Source organism: Phycodurus eques, chromosome 20 (assembly GCF_024500275.1).
Source record: "Phycodurus eques isolate BA_2022a chromosome 20, UOR_Pequ_1.1, whole genome shotgun sequence".
Classification (NCBI taxonomy): Eukaryota; Metazoa; Chordata; class Actinopteri; order Syngnathiformes; family Syngnathidae; genus Phycodurus; species Phycodurus eques.
Genome location: NC_084544.1, coordinates 8,196,002 through 8,221,889, shown reverse-complemented (window position 1 = coordinate 8,221,889; position 25,888 = coordinate 8,196,002). Strand labels below are relative to the sequence as shown.

Below are 25,888 nucleotides of genomic sequence, written 5' to 3'. Positions count from 1 at the left end.
GCAACCTCACAAGTACCAATTTGCAGCAAAAAAAAACAAGTCTGCATCCTCACAAACACACTCCCTCAAAAATTTACATCCCTGAGTGAACAACCTCACATGTACAGCATGCTTTCACACAACTCCACCGCCTTAGAATTATGGATTTCCACGCGTTGGCCTTACTAAAATGCGACCTCACAAGTATATATTCGAAACAAGTATGCATCCTCACAAGTCGACAACCTCTCAAATTTACATCTCCATGAGTGAACAACCTCACAAATACACATCCTCATGAGTAAATGCCCTCACTAATATGCATCCTCATGTTTTCGTTTTGTCTTTTATTCTGTTGTCATCCAGCAAAAGACCTGTCCCTCTTTTCTTTTATTTGCTCCTTTCATTTTATTCTTTCTTTTCTTTCTCTCTTTTTCTTTCACTCCCTCTCTCTGATCCTCTACCTTTTTTTCATCCCTCTGTCTCCATTCATCTATTATTAATGCCAAGTTCACCTACCAGGCAACACTTGGACTATGCTGCCAGCTGCGGGGCACACATGCCCAAACGCACACACACACACACACACACACACACACACACTCACTCACGTCCCCCGCTATAGATTTGAGGCAGCACTGCAACATTATTGACATAAAGTTTACATTAAAGATTCAGTGAGTTTGTGCCCACACTATGACTACAGCCATTCGTCATCTGGGCTGCACAGTCCATACGCAGAACTTGAAATATGTATCCATGCCACACTTTATATTTAGCTCCTTAGTGACATTACATTTGCAGCCTATATGAATACTCCAGCCAGACATATACTAACACGTGTATTAATTTGCATTTAAGGATTTCAGCAGGCTTAATATCACCCAAAAGCAGTACTGTCGTCAAATAAAGCTATCAAATATTATACTGGCTTGAGGTGATATTACTCTCTAAAGTGGTTAATATGTAAAATCTTAGACAGATAAAAATATAATATTACTACACCGTAATTTTTTAGGATGTTCCCCAATTTCCCGAGTCTTAATTCTGTCTCATCTGAGATTTTATTTGACGTGTTCTTCATCTGGTGTTTTATGGCTTTAATATGTAATTTGTTTTATTAGTGACAGAGATGTCAAGGTGAGGTTTAACAAGATATGGTGACCATCCTTGTAAAGGGTAGGCTTTCTTTATTTTTAAACATAATATTTACATACAGTATTTGACTATGGTGACGTACTGATACATGCTCAAATTGATCAATTCTTGCAAGCACTTGTTTCCCGGTGAAAATGTATTTATCTTAGGGGTCCCACACCATTCCCCTTAAACTCATTCAGTAACGCCCCCTGGAAAGTTAGAAAGAAAAAAAAATAGCCCTCGACAACAGTTTCACTGATTGAGAAGAAATTTGGTGGCGATGTCTATTGTATTTAAACTGAAACAGCCATTTGGGAGGCAAATTCCAAGAATAAGGGGCCTGGAAAGTTTAATAAAAATCAGCCCCTGACACTAGTTTCCTCAGTTAACACAAAATTGGGTGGACATGTCTATCAAACTGTAACACGGCACACTGAAAAGTCTTAAAGGACCATGCCCAAAATTGAACTGGAAGAAAGCCATTTTGGGGGTGAATTCCATGAAAAAGGGTCCTGGAAAGTTAGAAAAATTGCTGCAAACACCAGTTTAACTAACATGATATTTGGTGGATATACCTAATGTATATTGTGAGAGGATGCACACAAAGGTCTCAAGGACCCATGCTCAAAATTGAACAGGCAGTCAGCCATTTTGCTTCGAACATTTTAAGTGACAGTGAAGGCTCGTACTTTGGCAAACTCCTACTAGGTAATTCACCCAAATGAGCCACAATCGGAAGCAGGTATCCTAGATCAGTGATCCCCAACAACACTGTGCCAATACTTTGCTTTTCGTTTCGACATGATATATTAGTGTTTATATATAGGGCTACTCCGACTGTCACTTGAAAGTGACTCTGTATCTTGATCCTGCCTATCTGCCAATTAATAGGCGGAGAAACGCTGTGTGAGAGCTGTATTATGCATATTAGCTCAATAGCGATGTCACAATACAGTAAAATTCAAAACAGTTCGGTCACAGACAGACTTATTTAATTTCACACTGAAGGGGTAGGGAGGCACTCTATCGACACAACCATATAATTCCGTAAGCCCCCTCTTTAAGGAAGAATGTGGTCGCTCAACATCAACGCTGGCTTGTCCAAAATAATAACAACGATGCCCACAATATCATCTTTAATAACGAGGAGCTTTAGTCTGGGACAGACCAACCAGATCTAATTTAATTTGGCACTTGGTGTATAATTCGGAGGACAACAAATCTTTTATAAGCATTGTTGCGCTCATTAAGACGCACTTGTCACTCGTAAAACACGAACACGCACAAAAAAGCCTCACCCGTGTGAATGCGTTTGGTCCTTGAGGGGCCTCCAAAAGTGCCGTAGTGAAGGACCCTAATTGTGAGTATCTTAAAAATTATGCTTTGTGGAGCACAGGAGATACTGAATTATGACTTTATAAAATATTCAGTCATGGCATCACTATCAATTTTACTTGTGCTATTGAAGTAACCAGCAAAGGGAAAACGCTGACTTCATCACAAAAGCGTCAACAGGATGTGATTTTTCGCTCGTTAATTATGGTCCTGTGGTAATAAACTACCAGGAAGCACCAGTGATTCTGCGACTGAACACAATTCTGGCTTATGTTTAGAACATTAGCTCGTGTTTCCCTCAGACTGACATTATCTCATGGTGCCGCCTTGGTAAAAATGGTAGTGTGTATTTCCGTCATGGTAATGCTAATATTAGCTTGTGATTTTGACGTGAAATTGTGTTGTGTTGTGCTAACATTAGCCTGTATTGCTGTCATTCTGTGTACTGTAGCTCGTGAATTAACCATGTTCATAACATTGGCTTGTGGTGCTATCGTGGTAACATTAGCTTATGCAAAAAAAAAACACCTTTAGCTTGTGTTGCCATCATACTAACAGTAATATTAACTTTTGTTGTCACCACCTTGCTAATAATGTTAGATTCTGTTGCTGCCATACTAACAAATTTCGCTTGTGATGGCAAGATAAAAAATATGTATTAAAAATGTGAAAAATTGTCAAAAATATTATTTGATTCAATGGAGGAACATGCTGATCCTTTGGGCAAATAAAGACAATAACATTGGTGCAGGGAAGAAAATGATACAGGAATCTTTTAAGGACAGTCCACATGTGGAAGATGTTGAAATGAAATTTTTAAAAGCCAATTTGGAGATCGCCGGGCAGTGAGCGAGCCTGCGGTGTAGGAGTGTAAAAGCACATTTTCTGCCTGGCGACATGTCCAGAGCAAAGAAAAGACTCCAATTATTACATGCGGTCCCAACATCCAGTTTAAGCAGGGCTTTCCAGGACTCACACCATCTATGGCTGAAACCATACCAGCACATTCTGTGCACTTAACAGCAAAATAAAGCCACCAGGAAAGGGAACTTTTTTTTTTCCTCTGGCTTTTGTAAAAGGTTTCTTGTACAGGTTACATGATCAAAACGATCCCTGATCTCGTAGACCTGCAAAAATGACTGCAATCTGCAAATTTGAAGATTATGTTGTACAGCAATTTCTTTCAACACAACAGGGAAATGATTCTCAGGTGTTAAACTTAACACCCCTTTCCAGGGGTCTTCCCGCTTCTGAAAAGGATATGATACTACCAAAGGTTACAGTATTATATCCCACAAAATAGAATAGAATAACCTTTTATTGTCATGAACATGCATGCACACGAAATTTGTTCTCTGCATTTAACCCATCACAGTGAACACACACCTGTTAGTGGAACACACTGGAGCAGGGGGAAGCTGAAGTGCCCGGGGAGCATTTTGGGTTATCAGTGTCTTGCTCAAAGACACCACAGCCTTGAGTCCGGGGGGATGTTGGCGGATGGTCCAGTCGGGTCTTGAACCGAGGTCCCCCACGGTGGCAGGCGATGAGCTTAACCATTGTGCCACGGCTGCCATATTGTAGGTTTCACCAATATGCTACATTGATCCCAGAAAAGGCAGAATATCTGCAACTGTGTGCTCTTTCACACATACTTAACTGAAATCAAAATGATACCAGATGCTGGAGAAATGAGTATCAGGTGTTCAACTTTGCAGTTCACCTTTTGCACAGTTGTTGTCCCACCTCTGTTATGGCTCTGATACAACCTCAAAAGATGGAAAAAAGAATGGAATATACAGTAATCCTTTGCTATATTGCAGTTCACTTATTGCAGATTCAGTGCCTTGCGAATTTTAGATTTGTTTTCTTTTATTTTTTTTTAATTTCATTGTAGTGCAGTTACTTCAATTGCACATCTCTGTCAGTTAGCTTTATTGGTTCTATGATTTTTTTTTTGGGGGGGGGGGGGGGGGCGTAATCCCCGCAATAATTGAGGATTTACTGTACATCACAAAGTGCGCCGTGGCGTCTTTCACAAAGAGTCCAATATAAAATACCAGATGCGGGAAAAGTGAGTGTTGAGTGTCAGATCTATGTCCAGCCAACCCGGCATTTACCATTTACACAACTTGTGTTTGTTTTCGGTTTTATATTATTAATACTGCCTAGGTCACAATATTTCCATGTTTGGTGCAGTGCAGGTTAATCCTGGCGTTTTACAGTCTGTGGGTATTCCCTGCCATCCCTGTGAATTTGTTTTATGATTGTTTGACTTAATCTCTTAATGCATCCTGGCCTTTGTGTGGAACGAGTAAAAGCACAGAAATGGGCAAAAACGGGCGGTTCATTGCATGGAGTAAAAGCTTAGAACGTGCAGGTACGCGATGCTTTTAGGCATGGCCAAATCGATCTCTCAATGGTCACAAAAGCAGCCTATGCATTTTTTTTTTCATTTTTTCCCCTGCTCCCCTTTGCCAAAATCTCATTATCCTCCCAAAATCTATTACCCTTCCTTCTTGGATCTTTCAGTGCCATTTTATGCCGGTTCACGTGGAATGTCGTGTTCCCATGAAAAAAAGCGGCCCGGCGTGATGGAATATTATATGAGTGGTGAGAGGAGAGTAGCTGGTGCAATCCCACGATACGTTGATAGAAAAAAATGTACATACTGTACATGCACATCGCAAAGATGCCTTGTTCTACACACAACACAATGGGAGTGTGTGTGTTGACTATAGAAATGTCATTTGTTCACTGTACTTGTGTGTTGGGTGCTGTGATTGGTGGAGTCGGTGCCTCTCATAAAGACGTGTCATGATGGAAATTAATGCAATACATCTCAAAACACACACAGAAGTATACATACAGCAAAAACGCATCATCCCCCTCCCGTCCTGTGAATAATAGTGAAAGTGGGAACACAGTGACAGAGGAACGCCGGGCCAAATAGATTCCAACAAATGCCATCCACCGACTTTTTCGAGACTTATAGCGACAGGGTGGAATTTCACACAGATTCAAACGGGGATCCATCTCACCTTATCGCTTGAAGGGCAATGTTAATTCCTTTAAAATGCTGCGCGGGAAGTGATGGATTCAAACCCGGAGTAGTTTGTCTGATGCAGCAAACGCAGAAGCAATTCTTTCCACACTGGGAGAGTGACACAACTTAAGGTGACGTGTAAATGTACCGCGGTGAAGTAGTGGTTGGCATGGCCGCCTCACAATTGAGAGGATCCAGGTCTTGGCCTCAGCCCTACTTGTGTGGAATTTATTCCCTCTCTTAACCTTCATGGTCTACAAACCATTTGACTAGTGCTCCTAGCTCTCGTTATACATTTGCCCTCATACATGAGTTGGGGAGTTAACAAGGAAATTACTAAAATCTGGTCACTTTTTATGAAACCTATATCGTCTTCTTTATTGGATTTAGCACTTTGGCCTATGTTGCCTGAAGCTACATCATTGCAATTTTGTTTTGTCAGCCATTTCGCTCACAATCCTTGATAATGTCTATATTTTGTTGGCTCTCTTTTTATAACTCAAAAGAAGTGTCGTACTGCCAAAGGTTTCTCACACAAACGCGTAATTTTTAACCAGCATCCTTGGTCGCTTGCCCATGCAAAAGGCGACTAACGGCGAGTCACACTCTTAAGTTATTTCCCAACACCGCGTCTTAACTAACGTGAGGTGCCCCACAAAAAAAAGAGAAAACGAGGAGGCGGCGGACTTTTTTTTTTTTTTTTTTGCCCCCTGAGAGGAACAAAATCCACAAACGCCTTAGCCCATCTCTTCTCCCCCTGTGGTTTGTTTGTGTGTGACTCCCACAGCGAGGTCCCAAAAGACTTTTGAAGGAGACATACTATTCATTTTTGGTTCACAGTTTAAAACAGTTCCCAGGTATTTTTGTCTAGAAACCATGAGGACCAAGAATTGAAGTATACCTTTACAGACCCTATTGTCTTGCTGAAATTAGCCTGTCTCATGTAAGTGAACACCTGTGTAATGTATCTCGGCTCATATACTGCTGGGGCAAACGCAGGTTTGTTTCGTTACCAGAAAGACTCGGGGGGTAGAGCCCTAACTACAGCGGCTTCAACTTCAGTGTAGAAAAAACAAGCATCTTTGAAGACCCTTAAAGCATTTTCACTTATGGTGGCAGCACTTTGTAGAATACACTGTGTGTATGTTGCATATCTGGCTATATCATCAAAGACAAATTCCCACCATGCCACCACATCGACAACTTGGCCAAGAACTAAAGTAACCACAACTTACAGAATCAGAAATTGATGCTGTTGCTAACGCTAATCTGTGCATCCAACAGAACATAATGCAGCCCTGTTTACCTTTTGGCTTTGATATGATAGCTGTGGCGTCGCATGCGTGCGGGGATGTGGGTGCTTCGGGTGCTCGTGTTTCAGACTGTGTAGTTGCTTGAAAGTGGCTCTGGATTTTCACCCACCCAAGCTGGCCATGTCATTGGTAGGGAAACCCAGTGTGGAAGCCAGCTATTGCGTAAATTAGCCTAGGAGTGCAGAACAACTTGCTCTCAGACACATTTTCAGAAATAGGCAGATGAAAAGATACTTACATGGCTGTTTAATTTCAGACTTGATGGGTGGGTAGGCACTCCAGAGATCCAACTAGTGATCCCTGTTCACCGCAGGTCTTATGTTCCAGCTCGGTGGAAATCTGTGATATAGAGAGACCATATTAAAAACTGGTTATTTGTATACAAGCTATTGAAAAGTAAATTTTTAATATGTCCCCTTTCAAAAATGAAAAACTAACAGGTTTGTAATACAAAAAAACTCACCAATGGTTTCGTGTCTTTCCAGAAATAGATAAGGAGAGCTGCGGCGATCCCGGGACGCCTCTCTACGGAATAAGGGAGGGCGACAGCTTCCTAAACGGCGGCATCCTGCGGTTCGAGTGCCAGTTTGGGTTCGAGCTAATCGGCGAGAAAAGCATCTCCTGCCAGGACAACAACCAGTGGTCGGCGAACATCCCTATATGCATATGTGAGTATTCCCCAACTCTTGCCGCCTGCTGATAACATTTAATCTGACCAGTCGCCATGGTGACAGAGTTTACCACAGCCTGGAGCAGTTGATGACCGGTGATGATGTGGAGATTAATATTTAACAGGAAACTGCTGCGCGTTTTCACCACCTCCCCCTCCCCAAAGTCCCCTGCATGTCCAACTTCACAGCTCCCTCCGGAACCGTCCTCTCGCCTGACTACCCGGAAGGCTACGGCAACAACATGAACTGCGTGTGGCTCATCCAGTCAGAGCCGGGCTCACGCATCCACTTGGCGTTCAACGACTTCGACCTGGAGGCGCCCTATGACGCGCTCACGGTAAAGGACGGCGAGACGGGCGACGCCGCCGTTGTCGGCAGATTCTCGGGCGCTGAGAGCCCGTCGCACCTGACGTCCAACACCAACACGCTGAGGCTGGAGTTCCAAGCCGACCACTCCATGTCAGGGAGAGGCTTCAACATCACCTATAGTAGTATGTGATGGTTCTTTTCCCTTTTTTAAAAATGAACATAAAGTCATCATGCGCCATAGCCTATCACAGGCAAAATTTTAATAAACTAACTGAAAGAGTACTCATCATGGTACATTCCATCTAAATAAAGTCAAATGACTTGCCTTTTGGCGAAACAGGAATGTTTTCACTGCAGTGCTGTCGGGAGTTGAACTCTCAACTTTTAAGGCCTTTTTTTCCAGGACATCTGTTTGTCTTGCACTAGTAGTACTACTACGAATAATACTACTAATTGTCACAGTCCACTGAAAAGCATTTCCAAACTTTGCACCATATTTTTTCATTTTTGTACAGAAAGTGTTACGTAATGTTTCAAAAACTACTCATTTTTTATTTATTTTTTCATCGCACAGAAATTCAAGAAACTCAAGCAGCACCTTATCCCTACCGTGGCTTTGATGTTATTTCCCAAACATACTGCAGTTCCCTATGTCATATCTTCTGCATCTAGCTCATAAACACTGGCGTAGCATTTGATTATTTTCCAGGCCACTGCGCTCGTCATTTTCTTTCCCTTTTCGGAACCGTTTCAGAGTCGGGACAGGACTGACTTGTAATATGATGAAGTGGACCGTAAGCCCCGAAGCGGGCATGCTTGCATGAATTTTATCAGCAGCCCGCTTTGCTTTGCTGGAGTCCACCCAAGCAAGCAAGAAGGCATTTGAGCAAAATCCTGAAAAGAAAGAACTGGAATAAGGAACAGACTGATTACAATTAATCAACGTGAAGATGCCTGCAAAATATGAATTTTATAAAGTCTAATTATATTTGAAACCACAGTCTCTCCAATAATTATCCCAATTCTATTCGTGTCGCCTTGTAACCTTTCACCCCTAAAGCGTTCGGCCACAACGAGTGCCCAGACCCTGGGATTCCAATAAACGCCCGCCGCTTCGGAGACAGCTTCCAGCTGGGGAGCTCCATCTCGGTGGTGTGCGAGGATGGCTTTATCAAGACCCAAGGAACTGAGACTATCTCCTGCCAGCTGGAAAGAGGAAAGGTCATGTGGAGCGGGCCCATCCCCAAATGTGAAGGTAAAATATTGTCTCACAATCGTATGCCCTTGAAATATTTTCTTGATCGATTACGGGGGACAATGCAATAAAAAATATATAAATATATATATTTATATTATTTGTAAAGGGATGGGACATTATGAGTGTTCTGATCTCCTGTTTCGTTCCCATGGCAGAGGCCTGCAAGGAGGTAGTACTTCACTGATGTCATGTTTTTTTTCTTTCGCCAGTAACTCAACTAGTTGAGACTGAATCAAGTAGTGTACTCATTTTCTGTCTTTATCTTCTTAGAATATTATAGTTTTTAAGACTATAAAATAAATTTACAATGGAAGAATAAAAATAATGGATTTTTTTTCCTCTGTCATTGTAGATAATAAACTGGCTAGTGATGTCAAAGTTGCAAGGAACTGTTCACTAAACAGCTGTTCTTTATTATCAAGAATTTTAATATGCTTTGTTACAAAATAAACTCCCAATTATTTAAATATATGTTGATATTTTATTTTTAATTTCCTAATTTGCTCTAATCTTAAATGTGTAGAATTTATCTCAAATCATTGTTGAAAATTTTAGCCTGGTTTGTGAAGTATTTTATGGCTTTAGTACTTTATTTTTTTCTAAAATATATTATTTTAATGATTTACTATTCCTAACTGCTTAGGATTTATGTAAAAACAATGTTTTGGGGGCAAAATGTAATGCGTTTTGAAGTGTTTCATGGCAACAATTTTGCGTGCTCTAAAATCTGCAAGAAGCTAATACCAAAAGAAGGAATATTTAGTAGGATTTCTTACAAAATGCACTCTAATTAGTACAAAATTGACTTATGGTAGGTTATTTAATTGGTATTAATTTCAGTGTAAAAAAAAAAAGTGCGATAATCTGGGACAACGTTGATTGTGCAAATGTTGCAGACGCTACTCAGGCACATGAGTGGCCAGTATTTGTCAACAACAGAAATGCAAATAGTGCAGAGTGACGAGACTACTACAGTGAGTGCACGAGCAATGTATAATTGGCCCGACAGAGATGTTACAGCAAACTGAAGACAAAATTGGCAGCATGTTGCAATGGGGAGTTATAAGTGGTAAGTTAACTGTTTAAGAAGTTAATGGCAAGAGGGAAGAAGCTGTTGGAATGGAATGTCTGCTTGCTTTAGTTTGCATTGATCGGTAGTGCCTACCTGAGGGGAGGATATATATATATATATATATATATATATATATACACACACACACACACACACACACACACACACACACGCACGCACACACAAATGCACTCCAGTAATTGACATTTTTTAGGTCAGTTGAATTAGTAACCCTAACCGAATTTATGTGAAAGCAAAAATGTTTTTGAAGCATTTTCGAGCATTTCTAGCTAGGTTCGAGGTGTTTTGTGGAAAAACTGGCTCATACTGTACACCTTTGCAGACTATTTCTAATGAAATGGTTGGAAACAGATTTTGAACAAATTCCAGTTTACTGTTAGATTTGCCAACACTTGAACTGATAGTACTATTAAGGTCTTCTGCTCATTTCAGCTATTGTCCTTGAATAGGAGCCTTCCATGTCACTGGTTACATGAGGCTGCAAAATGAGTAGTTTGTGCGAAGTGGCAAGCTGCAGGTGACGCCGAGATGGATATTTGGATTTGGGCTTTAGTCAGATTGCGTCCATCCCTCATGCGCTCCCCCAGCGTGAATTAGTGTTACGAAAAACCAAGCAACTCCGCCACTATCCATCTGCTGCCGTGCCGCCACTTGTGTGGGTGGGTAGTTATGTTCGGATCCAGGAGAGGCTGCGTGGAAATCTGTCCGGCACCGGAGGGATCAGAATGAGCTTCTGTCCACTGTAGCGTCTAACAGTCGGTGGGGGTCATAGGGAGCGTGTAGTGCTCCCAACTGGACTGGCAGCTAGGATGACTTCACAATTCATGGCCATTGTCCTCTTTCCTCATCCAGCCCCTTGCGGTGGACACTATTCGGCCCCCAATGGAGTGATTCTGTCCCCGGGGTGGCCCGGTTACTACAAGGATTCCCTCAGCTGCGAATGGGTGATTGAATCAGAACCTGGGCGATCCATCAAAGTCACCTTTGACAGGTGAGTGGTGTAAAGCACTGCTATGAATCAGTCTGATTAGGATAATACAGTACTCACCATCAATCAACAAAATTGCTGTGGTCCATAGAGAACTTTTTTTCCAGCATATCTCAATGATAAATTCCAATGGCGTTCAAATGATACCTTATCCCTCAAGCCAATTATTCACAAGCACTGTGCCAGGGCACATTAGTGTGCAATGAGACCTCATCGGGGGGAAATTATCATATTACACTTAACTAGTTCAAAAATGAGTATTTACTACAAATAATGTATCTCTTTTTTGTCTATCTAAGGTCCAATTGACCTGTGTATCAACATCAACTGAACACTGTTCAGTGAAACAGGCCCAGTTTTGACGCTAAGTAAATTTGTGCATAAATTGAGAAGACATCATTATTTCAGTATGCAGTTGAACAGTTCTAACACAAAAGCAGTCATCTCCATTTTTTTGTGAATTGAGTCAAATAATATATACATATATATTTTTTCATAGTTCCTGTTCCAGATTAACTCATGGCTAAACCTAAAACCATGATGTCATTTCATCACACAACCAGACAACTCTAAGCAAATAATTTTCTTCAAAAACAGACCACCATTTTCACATAACTTGAAAATTGGACTGAGTACGGCTTTTGTTAACATGACAATTGAGGCCACAGCTCGGGCGTGGTTTCTTTTACCCACCAAACACTGTAAAAGCTTCGATTGGATTTTCCTTCGTTGAGGCAGTACTTCATCACCAAGCCGCTGAATTGCACTTTAAAAATTGGGTGCAGATCCGTGTATGTGGCACATGCAGCGGGCACATACTGTAGTCAAACAAACAAATCCCTTTGCCATGCCAAATTTCGTCTCACTGAAGGACATATTTTCAGAAATGTGCAGCTCACTAAATATTTACTTAGTTGTATAATTTCACACTTGATGACTGGGCAGCCACTCCAGGGACCCAATTGTATTTGTATCGAAACAATTTAAAAAGTATATTTTCCACATTATGACCCTTTGAACTGTATCCAATCGAACATATCTCATTCAGTCAGCCATATGTTCATCCCGCCTCCATAGATTAAGGCTCTTTGTCAAATAATAATCAAACTCTTTATAAAACTGTTTATCGATCCAACCATTTTCTATATTGCTTGCCCAAATTAGTGTCATGAGTAACTGGAGCCTATCCCAGCTGACTTTTGGGTGAGACCGGGCCGGGCACATATAGACAAACAACCATTCACAATCACATTCACGCTGATAGACAAGTCTTCAATGCATGATTTGGGAATTGCTATGAAGCCACTAGAAAACGCCTGCCAGCACAAGAAGAAACATGCAACCTTTGCATGGGAAGGGCAGAGCGCAAATTCAAACCTGGAACCGTTAACCACTTTCACTGTGTTGCCCTACTCCTGTTTAATGCTATGCAAGTAATTGCATCAAAAATGCAACATACACAAACCCCTTGTCACAAGTTGAAGTCAGCACTCTAAATCTTTCCCCGCAGATTCCAGACAGAACTGGGTTATGACTTCCTGGAGATCCACGACGGCCCCAACCTCCTGTCTCCGCTGGTGGGCTCCTTCAACGGCACCCAGGTGCCTCAGTTCCTGTTCAGCAGTACCAACTTCCTCTACCTGCTCTTCACCACAGACAACAGCCGCTCCAACGCGGGCTTCAAGCTATTATACGAGAGTGAGTACAAAAATACAGTGAACTCTGTTGATAGCTGGGGATACATTCCAGACACACCTGCAATATGTGAAAATCCACAGCATAGACTATACTGTACAGTAGAGAGACCATATATATTTTTTTTTATATAGTTTTACCCCTCCCACAGGCTTTAAACACATTTAGATTTATTAAAGCACACTTTTTAAACACATTGTAAAGATACAGTATTTGAGGACACAAGAAATTGCAAGCATAAAATATAGAAAATACTGTAGGTAATGTAGTATCTGTCTGTTTGATATCTACATTTAAAAGTCGGGGCCTGTTGGGGTGTTGTGTGACTTCGGCATCAGAGTGGGTGTGAACTGTGAATGACAGCAGCTCCCGTGTGATTGTGCTCGTCATTGTTGTGTTTTACTGTTCTCCAAGCTTTCAATAAAATGTTTCAGCAACTGTGCCTCTCCTTTCCCACATGCGAGGGCATGAGGAACGGTTAATAACTCTACTGTAAAAACCCATTAAAAAAACACTGTAAACTGCCGACTTATTCAATATATTGGGGATTTCTGCAGAAGACAAGTTCAGTGAATCCTCGTTAATAGTGGGGAGATATTCCACACCCACCACACACTGTTGTCTGCAATATAGATAAAAGTTGTTTTTTACTAGTTTCAAACACGCTTGACACTAATTTAAACTTAGTGCAGTTCATTCAACCAAACTATATAAATTCTTCTAACAAAAGTCTGCTCGCTCAGTGCTAACATATAATGTGAAACCCAATAGACAGGCTAATGGAAAATAGCATAGATGTTACAGGAATTCTAAACATTCAAACAGCTGCTACTTTACCACATACGAAGCAGCAACACATACAAATAGAACATGAAACACAAAATGATCTGTATGTTCGAGATGTCTATATACTGTGAAAACCCATAAAAAGTGATCACACACTGTAAAATCTGCATTATAGCGGAGGAACACTGTGCATTGACCTAAAATAGCAACAGTGAAGTACAAGCCCTTAACTGACCTCAGAGTGAGTGTTTGTGATCACAACGGTCGCCCACCAGACGTCCTTTTCGATTCCTTGACACCTTCTCTTAGCGTTCACCGGGATTATTTTGTGTTCCAGGCGTCACAGTGGACAGCTACTCATGCCTGGACCCCGGCATCCCCGTTAACGGGATCCGCTATGGACACGACTTCTCCATCGGTTCTACGGTGTCGTTCGGCTGCGATTCGGGCTACAGGCTGAGCCACGAGGAGCCCCTGGTGTGCGAGAAGAACCACTGGTGGAGCCACGCTTTACCCACTTGCGATGGTAAGTAACGCACGGCTTTTCTTTTTTGCAGCGGTTGTAAATCCTGGCAAGTGGTAGACTGTTTATCACCTTTGCTGGGTCTTATTTACTGTATATACAAACTTTTGAGGACCAAGTGCACATTTGATTTCTAAAAAGAAGAGATGAGCCAGGTCATTTGTAAATGAAGTCAAAAAAATAAAATAAATAAAAACATGGTAAAACGTGTGTGTATTATATGAACAGGTATACTATATAGATAACATAATCCATTCAAATGTTTACATTTTATGACTTGTAATAAATGTAATTATATAGAACTATTTTATCTAATAGGATATACAAAAATGTTAAATGTATAGTTACAATATTATTTACATTCCTCAATTAAAAAAATGAATGCGAAAGTGTATTGGAAATATATATACATATATAGATATATTTTTAACAATTAATCAATCAATCAATTTTTTAGTACATAAATCCAAAAATACTAAATGTATACTGAAGCCCGCATATTTCATTCATTCATTTATTTTCCGTATCATTTGGGTCAGCATTTGCACATTCACCAATTCAAGGATTTTTTTTTTTAGAGGTTACCTATTCTCAGTTGTTATTATTATTTTTTTTTTCACTTAAAAACTCCCCTATTCACTGTTTTTGCGCGCAGGCCAAAGCCGTGTGTAATTTAAAAAATATTGCTTTGGGATCATCTTGTGGTGTCTTAGTGTCTTGAAGTCAGAGGAGCTTCATTTAGTAAGCCCCAAAGCCTTATCTAATAGAAAAATGTGCTTTGCCACCATCTTGTGGCATCTTGGTGTCAAGGAACTATGTTGACGTAAGAGGAGGAGTTTCATTTAGGCAGGCCATAGCCTTGTCTTACAGAAAAAGTACTTTGCCACCATCTGGTGGCATCTATAGCCAATTACAAAAGGTTTTTGTGTGGGTGTCATTTACGTGTGCATTTTTGTTATTTGTGGCAGGGCTTGGAATAGCGAGGGCTCACTATATTTGTAAAATTGGATATTTTATAAATATGTATTCTACAATAAATCAATTTACCAATTATTTAATGAGATACATGAACATAAAATACATTTAGTGAACAAATTTTTCGCTAATTTATTCAAATTATTATTATTATTATTATTCAAATATTACAGGATTCTCAATAATGTAAATGCTCAGTTGCCCGGATTAAAGAATGGAAAGAATGGAACAGGCTGTATGTGGCCCCCAGGCATTACTTCTGTGATTTACATTCAGAATTTCAGAGACTAAAAATATGCTTCCAGTTCAAGAACACAAGTTGTAGAGTGTAAAAATATCAACATGCAAGGTTGTTTTTTCTTCTTCTCCTCCTCTAGGAAGTTGAGACAAAAAAACACACAGACAATTGAAGTGCACTTTCCAATCTTTACAACGCGCCACACACCTATAGTGCATTTTCATTACGGTTTTATGCGAGACACCCCCGGTAAACGTTCAATATGTTTCTACATGTTAAAACCCCTTGTAAACGTTTCATGTTTCCATGCGCTGCACACCTAGTAAACTTTGATCATGTTTCTTTGTCACACACATCGGTAAACTTTTAATATTTCTGCACGCCGCACACCCAATAAACTTTCACTGTTTCTAAGCATCACACTTCAGCATCAACTAAAGTTTCAATATGTCTCTACAAGTCAGACCCCTTGTAAACACTCAATATGTTTAGATGCACGGATCATCGCGCAAACTTTCAATGTTTCTCCATATCTAATAAATGTTCTATATGTTTGCTGGTCACTCCCCTAGTAATATTTGGATGTTTCTATGAGCTGCACCACTAATAATTTTCCAATACAATATAATGCTACGTTCCACACATCGCGTGCATCTTCAATGTTTCTTTGCCCTGGACTCCAGTCAACTTTCAATGTTTCTTAATATCACACACCCACAAAACCTTCACTGTTTGGATGCGTCACACCTCAAGTAAACTTTCAGTGTTTCTATGTGTCAGACATCAAGTAATGGTTCAATATGCTTTTGTGTTACACCCCTATTAGCCTTTCAGTGTTTCTCTGTTCTGCACTTCCAACGTTTCTTTACTCCGGACCCTGAATAAACTTTCAATATTTCTGTGCGCTTTACCCCGAGTAAACTTTTAATACATGTATATATTGGGCACACATGGTAAGTGTTCAATGTGTTTCAATGTGCCTCACGTGCCTCATGTTTCTGCTGTGTGTTGCACCCTAGTAAGCGTTCAATATACTGTGTTTCTTTGCACCGCACCCCGAGTAAAATTTAAATATAGTGCTATGTTCTGCACACGTAGTAAAATTTTCAATATCTTTGCGCCGGACCCTGACTACAGGAAATTTTCAGTGTTTCTGCATTGCACTGCTAGTAATTTTTCAAAGTTTCTGTGCGCCATACCCTAAGTAATCTTTCTAAGTCGTCATCTATGTGTTTTCAATGATACAGTACATACCCCTAACACATTTTCAGTGTTTCTGTGTCGCACCCTAGTTGACGTTCAACATATGTATATGCACCGCACCACTAACAAACAAATGTTCTGTACCCATGGAAAATTTTGACCTTTCCATATGTTTCGTTGTTTAGTAAAAGTTTACTTATTTGAATTTTTTTTTTTTTAATTTATATCGCGCTCCGAGTAAAATGTTCCCACAGGCCCTCAGTAATATGTAATTTAAAGATGAAGAATGCAAATTTGTGTTAAATCGGAATATAAATATTCACTAAATACTAGAAAATAGGGCAAATGTCTGCTTTTGTATACATTTTTAAATGATGGACAACTTTACTAGTTATTAGAAACCAGTCAAGGTTTTGTTTCTATTGTAACGATTGAAAACCAGGCAAAACTGACTGACTGGAAATTCCTGATGCTTTGTTTAAAGAACATGTCTTTCCAGCTCTCTCGCACGTCAATGTGAGCTGATTGATGCAATAAGACTCTTTTTCTCCATGTGACGCTAATTCGACGTTGAGGGTCGCCCAAGAAAAGAAGCCGAGGACAGACATTGGAGCTGACAGCATATATTGAAGCCGAAGCGACGGGAAAAAGAAAAAACAAACAGAAAGAAAACTGAAAATAATCAGAATCCAAATTTCTCACCCAGCTCAGCATTCAATATTCAGAGCTTCCTGGCAGCAAAGTATAAATAAGTAATGTCACGGTGCATTGCAGGCGTGCAAGCTAGCATTGGAGCACAAGTGTTGGGTCTGTGCCTTTTTGTGCTACGTGGACTCATTGTCACAACTTGCTCAAAGTTGTTTTTTTTTAAGCAGTTGATGGTTTGCTGATTGTGTTAAAAAAAAAGTATTGCAGGGTCGAGTCGGAACAAGCTGGGGCTTTGTTGCAGTCTGAGCATGTTTTCAATATCCTTGTCCGATTCTTTGTGCCTCTCTCTTTGGGAGTTCCGTGATAGTCTGTAACCCTCCACAAGGTCCTTCTTCCAACTGCTACTTTGCAAACTTATGACACAGTGGTGATGGGGGCCAAACTTCTCTGCCGGCATTGCAGTTTTTAGGCTAATGGTATTTCGGCGAGGGCTTTATTGCAACGGAAATGACTAGTCGACTTGTCCGACTGTAAGACGGAGCAACTGGAGCGAGCTGCATTGGAGCCCCGGCCCATATGTCACATGGGTATGCATAATGTTAGCAACGCATCTTTTTCAGAAGGACCCCTATCTCAACTAGGAAGCGCCTAACAATGTGTGTGGCTGAACGCCGTCGGTGTCATTGCGGAGTTATTCTGCCTTGTAAAATCCATCCATCCATCCATTTTCTGAGCCGCTTCTCCTCACTAGGGTCGTGGGCATGCTGGAGCCTATCCCAGCTATCATCAGGCAGGAGGCGGGGTACACCCTGAACTGGTTGCCAGCCAATCGCAGGGCACATAGAAACAAACAACCATTCGCACTCACAGTCATGCCTACGGGCAATTTAGAGTCTCCAATTAATGCATGTTTTTGGGATGTGGGAGGAAACCGGAGTGCCAGGAGAAAACCCACACAGGCACGGGGAGAACATGCAAACTACACACAGGCGGGGCCGGGGATTGAACCCGGGTCCTCAGAACTGTGAGGCTGACACTCTAACCAGTCGGCCACCGTGCCGCCCTTTAAAATCAATAAATAAAATCACTTTGCCTTGAAATTTACAATCAAATCAAATACATTGTTACTGTGCTGGTTTCCCGAGTATCTGTACTTGAGTATTTATTTTTTGGGCTTATTTAATCTACATTTGATTTTCTTTATTTTACTTTTTACTTTTACTCCCTACATTTGAAAACACATACAGTACCTCTCCTTTCAACTCCTTACTTTATCAAAAAGTGCTTGTTTTTATTTTTTCAATCTCCGCAGATGATGATGTAAAAAAACAATAAATAGAGTGGGGTAAAGTCCCAGGAAGAAATTAATTTGTTTGGAAAGATACACTGGGGTGCAGGATGCAGCAGATAAATCTCTGAATGTCTAGACAATGTCCAGGACAGACCAAAGCAACAGAAAGAATACACTGAGGTTGTCCTGAATCTTAGATTAGCTCATTTAGTGAGTGGAATGAGGTTGTTTTTTGGTGCTGATAAAAAGACAGTTGTATGTGTCGTCTTATTTTGTCCTGATCTTGTATCCATTTGTACTTAGTTTTCAGAGTGTTGGATGACTGCAGACGGTATCTGATGATACTAATTAGCAAATACAGTGAAGCGCCCTTCTGAAAACATCTCGCCTGTTCATTGAGCTAAGGGACAGTAGGAAAAGCCTATAGCCTTTAGTTTTGGAGTTTAATATGTACTTTTTATACACAACTATATGAAAAGAGAGAGACTGTCATCTCGTGTAAACATTTTGATATATTTCTGTGTCGTGCCCGTTGTGAACTTTTTGTAATATACTGTACTTCTACAGATATTTGTCTCACTCCTAGTAATCGTTCAAAGTTTCTCTGCGCTGCACCCCAAGTAAACTTGAAGTACATTGCTTCACCTGTCGTAAATATCAGTGTTTCTGTGTGCCATACTGCTAATAAATGTTTAGTATATTTCCAGGCATGACACCCGTACTAAACATTCTATTTATGTCTATGTGCCGCAGCTCCATTAAAGTTGCAATATGTTCTCTTGTGTTAGTAATTAAAATAAAGTTTGCCCCTAGTAGACCCTTCACCCCATCTGCAGTTGATTAAATGAACTCACTCCACCAATGGAATGTGTGTGTATACTAGCTGTTTTCACAATAAATATGACACATCTAATGCATACATTATACTGTATCTCACATCTGTGCAGCTCTGTGTGGTGGAGACGTCCGAGGCCCCTGGGGCACCATCCTAAGTCCCGGCTATCCCGACAGCTACCCATCATCGCTCAACTGCACCTGGACTGTGGAAGTCAGCCACGGCAAAGGCAGGAGTCAGTCTAGTGTTTTGCGTACAGCCACAAACAACACAAAAGCTAACATTTATGTTTCGGTGTGTCCGACAGGCGTCCAGTTTCAGTTCAACTCGTTCCACCTGGAGGACCAGCACGACTATCTGCTGGTCACAGAGAATGGGAGTTTCCTGCAACCCCTGGCTCGCCTGACCGGCAACGAGTTGCCTGGCAACATCAATGCCGGCCTCTATGGCAACTTCAAAGCCCAATTACGATTCATCTCTGACTTCTCTATTTCCTACGAAGGCTTCAACATAACGTTCACGGGTAACGTATCTCAATGGATACTGTATTAGCACGTTTGCATTGGGTCATAGCCATCTCTCGGTAAACACAATTCCAAAGCATGTCAAGCCATTCATGGTGTAGTGCAGTGTTTCCCAACCATTATTGAGCCAATGCACATACACTACTCACAAAAAGGTGGGGATAATGGGCTTTCAGGTGAAATTTCATGATGGATCTAAAATGCACTGTAACCTTCAGAAGTGAGCTTAATGTGACCTTTTCTAAACTTTTAAAAGTACATGTCCAACTGTTCAATGTTTAAGTACTTTTGTTGTTGTTCTCTCACAAGGAGCTGAACTTGAACTGCAATGGACCAATAACATTTCCTGGTTCAATTAGAATTGGTATTTAAACAGTTCTCTCCATCACGCTGATCACATTTGAAAATTATATGACCAAGACTACACCGAACAATTGATCAACAGTACCTCGCCATTGCAAGGTTTCAAACAACATTTTCTCAGAGGTAGCTTAGAGTGATACAGAGTGTCATAACCAAGTTGCAACAGAGATACAGAGAGACTGGAAGAGTCACAGAAAGGTATAGAAATGGACATCTTTGGAAATGTTCATGAAATGAAATCTGGGCCTTTTTAGTTAAACAAAGCGCGATTATTCTGTATTATGAATGGCAATAGGTGGATACACAGTTTCATTGTATTGCAAAGATAATCTCTTACGGCATAAACGTTGGAAATCATTGGTGTAGAGTTCTGTGTTAAATGACACTGTCACCTCTGGTTGCAACAAAGTACCTGCCTTTATTTATATAGAGCAGGGGTTTCAAACTCATTTTTGTCGCGGGCCACATTGTAGATATGTTTTTTCTCAGAGGGCCATTATGATTGTAAAACCATATCAATGTTTAATTGCCTCATCATACATAACAACAAATTGCCTCATCATACATAACAACAAATTGATGGATAACTAGTTTTTAAATCAGAAGTCAAGGATAATGGTTTGTTCAACTATTGTTCAAGTAACTGTAAAAGGGGTTTAGAGGCAAAACATGCTTACATTAGTTCATTACTATTTATTACATATGAATATACAAACATTTGGAACAGATTATAACAAGAATCCTGGAAGTTGACACACATGATTTGCTTTCGAGGGCCACATAAAATGATGTGGCGGCCGGATCTGAGTTGAGTTTGACACCTGTGATATAGAGCCTTTCACTACGTAAAAAGTATTTAAAAAAAGAAGAAGAAAAGCAACCAATAAAATCCAAACAGGGAGCCAAAGAAAAGCAGCTCTGAATAGCACAAAGTTTGGAGCCTCAAAAGAATCATTAAGTACCAGGTTGAATGGTTGTGGTCACCCGCAGAAGTCTTCTACGTATCAAATAACTGATGCTGAGATCGACTCATACGTTTCTTTCACAGCAAATAACTGCGATTCATTATGAATTTAAAGATCATACTTTATAGGGCGAGTCATTTCCAACAAAAATGCATTATTGAGTCAGCATGATACAACTGAAGGGCCCATGGCAGTCATAACAGTCGATAATTTTTTTTTAAATAGTACACAGCGAGTGACAGCTAAAAATACACCGCCACATATCCTGCTGTTGCAAGTCCGCTTTGGAGGTTTAGCGTAATTTCTGAAAAATAGTGTCTGACTCAGAGTGCCTTCTAGCAAATAGTATCGTATGAGAGACTTGGATATGAGATGGCAACCACAAACGTGTTCAAACCTTGGCTCACGGTTGGAAAAAAAAAATAAAAATGCGGCGCGAGTACATAGACTAAAAATAAACAAGAATGGCTGATTGAAATGTCTGGCAATACACATGGCCAGATGTAGTATTAGGAACCGATCACTCAGATTTTGGAGTCCCTATGAGTCCAGGGTAAAAAAAGATATAAATCTATGTGAAAATATATTTGTCGACTCTCTAGCACAGTTTGGCCAATCAGCAGCCTAGAAAAGCTAAATGAAGTCATTACACGTCCTATCATTAATACATGAGATGATGTTGCACAATTCAAGCCAAAAAAAACTTTTTTTATTACCGGCCTACACAAAAACCAAGCCTGTGGACAAAGCAAAGCTAAAACCTAGATTGGTTACAGAAGTGGGATCCAGTGCAGTATAATCAGGCCCAGATTCACCTCTGTGTACATTTACATGACAATAACCAATTTCAAATGTAACATCATAAACTTGAAGAATTGTTAATGGGCTTTTTATGAGGCAACATACTGTAGAACTGTGACTGGAATGTCCTGCAGGGTTGTCATGGAGACCAGCCCTTGTGTGCTGATATGGGTAATGTAATGGCCTCACACTACAGACTTAACCCCACAATCTCAGTTTTTAAAGACAAAAACCGTGCAGGTAGCTGAAAGGCAAAAACACTAAGAAAAAAACAAGCTTGACGACAGAAGCGGCATCCATTGCAGTGTTGTCAGGCCCATAGTGACTTCTCACAACACAATGGGATACATTGTACATGTAATTTTAATAGATAACCAGCATATGTTTACACCACAACAACCTTGTGAAAAAAGTTTTTTTTGTGTTTAACCAGTTGCCAGGACATTATAATTAACCCTGTTATATTTAAGAACTGTTAATGGACTTTGATTGCTTCAATCTCAGTCTAGACTCCGGGACATTTTCCCGCCTTCCAGATGGCGTCGACTGAATGCCGGAATGTCCTGCACTGGTGGTGTCACAAGACATCTGACGCGCTATTTACTAGCGTTTTGTCTGTGGCGACTTCTGAAATGTTTTTAGTTCACATGCCGCACTACAAAGCCCTTCCACTTAAAGGCACAGAGATCTCTAACAAACAGTTTATGTACATTTTATGCTTGTTCTGAGTTTACAACTTGTTTAATTTAATGATGGAGTGCGATAATGGTAAGGATAATGGTCTTTGTCCACAGAGTACACGCTGGAGCCATGTGAGGATCCCGGGATGCCGCGCTTTGGTCGGAGAAACGGTTACAGCTTTGGCATCGGCGACACACTGTCGTTCTCCTGCAATATGGGCTACCGCCTGGAAGGGGCGCCGGAGCTGATCTGCTTGGGGGGCGGCCGCAGGATGTGGAGCACGCCGCTGCCGAGATGCGTCGGTATGTGCACGGCCCTACATTTGACACCTTCCATCTGTTTAGATTGTCCCCGAGGTGGAATTTCTCTGGCTATTCTGAAAAATACAGTACATATCTTGGTTTTAAGGTTACAATTCAGTTTTTATTAGGTGAGCAAAGGCAAAAATTTAACACTTTTTTTTTAAACAGCCATTAAAAAGTCCGTTCTCCATAATATAAAACATTTTGATGGTAAATTAATAAACAAACCTATATTTACTATAGCAAACGTCAATCAAGTAGCCCTTTAGCTTGGATGCTTGCTTTACGTTCAGTGTTATGCTGACATTCAGCGAACCCCCTCAGAAAATGGACCCAGAACCCATTTTGATTCCTGATCCGAAGTTTGGGAGAAGCTGCCTCTTTAGGCCTTTCCGATTTTGTTGCAGAAAACATTTGATGATAACTTGATGATGACTAACAATCATATTAGCGCACTCATTCCAAGCGAGCTGCGCAATTTTGTTCTTCGATAATTAGAATCCACTTAGCCATGGCTATGCTATTAAGCGTGATAACTACATTTGATGCACATTAGCATTAGTTTGAACTCTCTCTCTCTGCATTCGCACAAGGACTTTCCATATTTGATTGAACTGATTCAGCTCTGCACGATTTTCTGCAACTGTGCGCTTACCAGTGCAAGTGCAGCGTTTAGTGGAAAATCGAAAGTTACAGCTTGGTGAGGTTTGTGCGAGGGGCGACAGACCGTTTCCAGGCACATTGCTTGGCCTTGGACAGCTCATGGAGCGAACCAAAACATGCAGCTTCAATAGGCTCCAACAAAAAGTAAGCTGCAGTTCAGTTCATGGCGCGTTAGGGTTGGGACTTTTGACTTTTGGAGTGTTAACATCACCCGACATCTATTTTAATTAACTAAAAGAGTCTCCTCGCAACAGATTTCGGGACGGAATCCAATATGTGTCTTTTTGCACGCCTCCGCAGCAGTAGCGGAGCCCGTTTGCTTTTTTTGGCCAGATTCCGCGATCGCGTTCAACCTCGGGACCCAATCAACGGGATGTCTATTGGTAGGGATTACAGCATCAGAGCAAACACTGCAGATGTTGGCCATAGATCAGTGAAGATATGCTGGCAACGCACACACTTGGAAAACTGTTTTGGAGATGAAGGTAACTGGGGAAGTAAAATTTAAATCACGGTCTTGCCTCGACAAGGGATCAGCACAATGGGAGCATGTGTTTATGCATAACAATGAATTATAACAATGAACAATGAAAAAAAAATCTGCACAAAATAGCTGATACCTATGCCATTTTGGCCAAATTGTAGGACTTTGATGAACTCCTGCTCGGGAATTCGTCGAACCGATCCTCAATTGGGAGCAGGTATGCTCGATGAATGGGGGATGCTAAATTCTGAAGCTTTTTTTTGCCATTTAATTTGAACGGAAATATTTTTATTATTATCGAAGAAACGCTAGTATGAAAACGGTGTCGTTTTAGAATGGTTTGTGCTTTGCCGTGCCAGTTTGTCACGATGGATAATGCAAAGTGACGGCATTGCGTGGCAGTTTTCGTCCGGCGTTCGCGTCGCTATATTTACTTCTTGTTGCATTGCTGCACGGTGGCGTAGTCAAATAATCACAACTCTGATATAGCGTTGCTAATGTTCAGTTCTTTTTGTTGTTGTTTTCCCCAAGCATTTAGTAAAGTGGAATAGAAACAATTGAATCCATCTTTTTGGGGGGCATCTTAGATAAGAGAGCGCTGCGGATTTGCCTTGGTAGTCTGTGTTTGTTGCTCCCAAGTAGGTCAAGCAGAGGGAAGTGGTGTGTTTTTAGACAGCATTAAAAGTTCCACTGGCTCCTTCTTTCCCTTATATTGTTCCCTGCAATTTTCCACACATTATCTTCCAATTGTGTGGGAGGAGGGGGGCAAATGCGAAAGAAAAGGGGGGCAAAGTGAGAGTGATTGAAGTAGGTGGGGATAAAAGAGCATTATTCATAAGGGGGTCGACCAGGAGGGAAGGAGCACGAGAGGTGGGGTGGGGGGGTAATTTTCTAAATGGAAAGCTCTCGCAATGTGATTTATTGACAATATGACTGCTGTAATACGACTATTACACCAGTAGCGACACAGAGGCGGGGTTTTTGGTGGTGCATGTGAGTTGGGGTATTAACAGGAGAGGCTGATACAGAGCAGAGAGTGGGTTGTGGGGGCACGTGTTATCCCAGCAGAGTGGGAATCTGGAGGTAATTTACTCATTGGAATTGCACTGGTGTCTCATTTTCTCACAATGGAGGTAGATTGCTGATGGCACAGCACTTAAGCCCGGTTATTAAATTAGGCACACACAAATTCACATTAGGATCGTTCTGGGGGGAGGTGGTGGAGTGATCAACATATTCTTAGAAAAGGAATAGATTGAAAAATTATATAATGCAGTGTACCACCACATATTCGTGGTTTGGCATTTGCAAATTCACCAATTTTTCACCTGTTCTCTGTTTTTATGCTCAGGCCAAAGCAATAATTGTGTTTTAATGGCACCATCCATCCATCCATTCATTTTCTACCCCTTATCCGAGGTCGGGTCGAGGGGGCAGTAGCTTTAGCAGGGACACCCAGACTTCCCTCTCCCCAGCCACTTCATCCAGCTCTTCCGGGGGGTTCCCGAGGTGTTCCCAGACCAGCCGAAAGACATAGTCTCTCCTGCGTGTCCTGGGTCTCCTCCCAGTGGGACCTGTCCGAAACACCTCACCAGGGAGGCGTCTGGGAGGCATCCGAATCAGATGCCCCAGCCACCTCATCTGGCTCCTCTCGATGTGGAAGAGCAGCGGCTCTATTCTGAGATCCTCCCGGATGACCGAGCTTCTCACCCTATCTCTAAGGGAGAGCCCGGACACCCTGCGGAGGGAACTCATTTCGACCGTTTGTATCCGGGATCT

General features: G+C 41.2%; 1 protein-coding gene across 1 annotated transcript in view; it reads left to right on the top strand.

The window, feature by feature from the left end:
• The window catches only part of csmd3b (CUB and Sushi multiple domains 3b), a 315,636-nt gene that overhangs the window by 210,293 nt on the left and 79,455 nt on the right, over positions 1–25,888 (top strand). The window contains exons 13-21 of the mRNA XM_061664276.1: positions 7,299–7,481; positions 7,649–7,975; positions 8,854–9,048; positions 10,997–11,135; positions 12,643–12,830; positions 13,951–14,139; positions 19,439–19,555; positions 19,634–19,849; positions 22,774–22,962. Of these exons, the coding sequence (XP_061520260.1) occupies positions 7,299–7,481; positions 7,649–7,975; positions 8,854–9,048; positions 10,997–11,135; positions 12,643–12,830; positions 13,951–14,139; positions 19,439–19,555; positions 19,634–19,849; positions 22,774–22,962 (1,743 nt within the window). The remainder of the gene's footprint in view (positions 1–7,298; positions 7,482–7,648; positions 7,976–8,853; positions 9,049–10,996; positions 11,136–12,642; positions 12,831–13,950; positions 14,140–19,438; positions 19,556–19,633; positions 19,850–22,773; positions 22,963–25,888) is intronic.